This window comes from Citrus clementina, unplaced genomic scaffold (assembly GCF_000493195.1).
Source record: "Citrus clementina cultivar Clemenules unplaced genomic scaffold, Citrus_clementina_v1.0 scaffold_4, whole genome shotgun sequence".
Taxonomy (NCBI): Eukaryota; Viridiplantae; Streptophyta; class Magnoliopsida; order Sapindales; family Rutaceae; genus Citrus; species Citrus x clementina.
Genome location: NW_006262274.1, coordinates 13,914,136 through 13,916,883, shown reverse-complemented (window position 1 = coordinate 13,916,883; position 2,748 = coordinate 13,914,136). Strand labels below are relative to the sequence as shown.

The window sequence follows — 2,748 nt, the reverse complement described above, 5'->3', positions numbered from 1 at the left end:
GTCTTGGAGCTTTCTCTGGAGGAAGCCCGCCAGCTGGGTATCATAACCTTCTCCTTTCCAGTTTAGCAATGCCTTATGTTTTAGGAACTAGGATCTTTTTGGATTTCACTATAGGATTACTGTTTTAAATTCTGTTGGCCTGTCTCTTAACTGCGTGATTGAGCGTATCAGGTGCTTTAATTTTTGATATATTATCCGTTGGAACCTTTGCTTCGGGTCATTTGTTATTGGCCATATTTTGGGCTTAATCCTTCTACATATGTATCACTTTGATTTCCAAGTTCTTGAAGCCAAATTCTCTCAAATTTCAATCTCAGAAACTCACAAAAGTTTATATATGTGATGAAATGTTAAAAAATCATAGAGAAAAGTTGTTTAAGTTGATTCTTTAACCTTGAATTAATTATCTAATTTGTTATTGACTTTATTAGATCTAGAATTGGTTTTCCATTTGATTCTACTGAACTAAAGAAAATATAAATTAAAGCAATTTTTTTTTTGTTACATTGTTACTTTTGTAGCATCCAATTCATATGACCTTTGTTTCTGATTTTTAAAAGCAAGTGTTAGCTTCTTGAAATATATTATTTTCATTTTCTGACTAGGAAACACATCTAATTGTCATCTGAAAAATGTATACTTACTTGAAATTTCAGGCCATAATTATATTGGGTCCGAGCATCTTCTCCTTGGGCTTCTTCGTGAAGGGGAAGGTGTAGCAGCTCGTGTTCTTGAGAATTTAGGTGCTGACCCTAGTAACATCCGCACACAGGCAAGCAACAGTTCTTATCATTTGTGTTCCGATCTGATTTTCTTTCCTTGAGACCTGTTTCATTGCTAGCTTTGTTAAATAAAAAATTGATTTGATATTCTTAGTAAAAGATATAAATAGGCAAAGCTTTTGTTGGAGTGAACAGGTTATTCGTATGGTTGGTGAGAGCACAGAAGCTGTTGGCGCTGGTGTTGGAGGAGGAAGCAGTGGCAACAAGATGCCAACACTGGAGGAGTATGGAACAAATTTGACTAAGCTAGCAGAGGAGGTAATATGCGGTGACGTACATTGCAAAATTTGCTACTTAGTTTTTGAGGCATTTTTCTAAGTTTAGTTTCTTCTCGTTTCAGGGAAAATTGGATCCTGTTGTTGGGAGACAGCCACAAATAGAGCGTGTTGTCCAAATTTTGGGCCGTCGAACTAAGAATAATCCATGTCTTATTGGAGAACCTGGTGTGGGTAAAACAGCAATTGCAGAAGGCCTTGCTCAACGGATTGCAAGTGGTGATGTTCCTGATACCATTGAAGGAAAGAAGGTTGGTATAATCAGATATAGTTGTTAGCTATTTAACATGGGTACATTAACATTTTGAATCTTATAATCGAGGATGAAAGAACTTCCTTACCTCGTTTTTGAAGAATTTAATAGGAGCATTTGCCAACTTTGAGCTGTACTGGTCTGTATGTATATATGTGAACTCTTTGCATTAAAAAAGTTGCTTTTTCTTTTTTTGCATTTTTTTAACTAATTGAAAGTTATACCATAAGCTCTCTCTCTGAGATTTAAAGATGGCTGGTTAAGTGTCATTCAGAAGCTTTTGAATAATAGTCAGTCGTCTACTTGACATGGATACTTCATTTATTCCGAAGGCCAATCTTTCATATGACAGCTTGTGGATCTGGTGATGGGAATTTGATTTTTTTTTGTCATTTAAAATTTTGCATTTATTACTTGGAAAAATGTGTATCGTTAGTGTGAATTAAAAAAAAAAAACTGTTCGTATCATAAATGAATATATAATTAGGCATGTTGCACAAGAAGATGATATGAAGCATTTTATTTCAACTTCAATTCTGTTTGCAGCTTTACATATTTATGTAGTTATATTGATTTGGTGTGTGAACATTTAAATGATATGAAAAACCTTTTGAGTTAATTTAGATGTGTACTCATGTCATGTAGATGTTTTTTCTGCACAATATATTTGTCGATGGATTCGACTCTTGTTCTAAATATTTGATATTCATTTTGAAGAGAGAATACTTTATCTGCTGGTGATTGCTTGATTTGTATTCAAATGCACCAGAGTTATTGGATGAATGTAACCATGTGTATCCTGTAAAAAAGATGTAAGATTTCTGCTGCAAAACTTTAAACTGGCCTTTGACGCTTCTTCATTAGGTGCAGCGTGAATTTATAATTTCTCATAGAATGCTGTAACCTGAGGCTAGGTGGTTGCCACTAAATGAAGGATGTGGTGACCATTTATCATAATTTTATGTCCTGAAATTCAAATTTTTACACTGTTTGATGCTCTGGTTGTTGCATTGGGATATGATAAATTGCTAGATATTGGGGATTTCCATAACTAAATATATGTTTGTTTTTCTTATGTGTTCTCTAGGTTATTACCCTGGATATGGGTCTTCTTGTTGCGGGAACAAAATATCGTGGAGAGTTTGAAGAAAGATTGAAGAAACTAATGGAGGAAATCAAACAGAGTGATGAAATAATTCTATTCATTGATGAGGTGCACACTTTAATCGGCGCAGGAGCAGCAGAAGGGGCTATTGATGCTGCTAACATCCTGAAGCCATCTCTTGCCCGAGGAGAGTTACAGGTAACCGTACAACATACATACAATTCATTTCCCTTTTACTGTTTAACGCAGATAATACCAAAAACAGAAAATGGAAAAGAAAATAAAACGTGAAACAAAGTTGGCAAAACTTGTGCGGGGTTGTACTGATTTCAG

General features: G+C 34.9%; 1 protein-coding gene across 1 annotated transcript in view; it reads left to right on the top strand.

The window, feature by feature from the left end:
- LOC18043471 (ATP-dependent Clp protease ATP-binding subunit ClpA homolog CD4B, chloroplastic) overlaps positions 1 to 2,748 on the top strand; it is a 7,550-nt gene that overhangs the window by 1,589 nt on the left and 3,213 nt on the right. Inside the window, 5 exon segments of the mRNA XM_006436879.2 lie at positions 1 to 37; positions 657 to 772; positions 918 to 1,040; positions 1,123 to 1,308; positions 2,398 to 2,613. The exon segment at positions 1 to 37 is cut by the window's left edge and continues 34 nt beyond it. Coding sequence (XP_006436942.2) covers positions 1 to 37; positions 657 to 772; positions 918 to 1,040; positions 1,123 to 1,308; positions 2,398 to 2,613 — 678 coding nt within the window.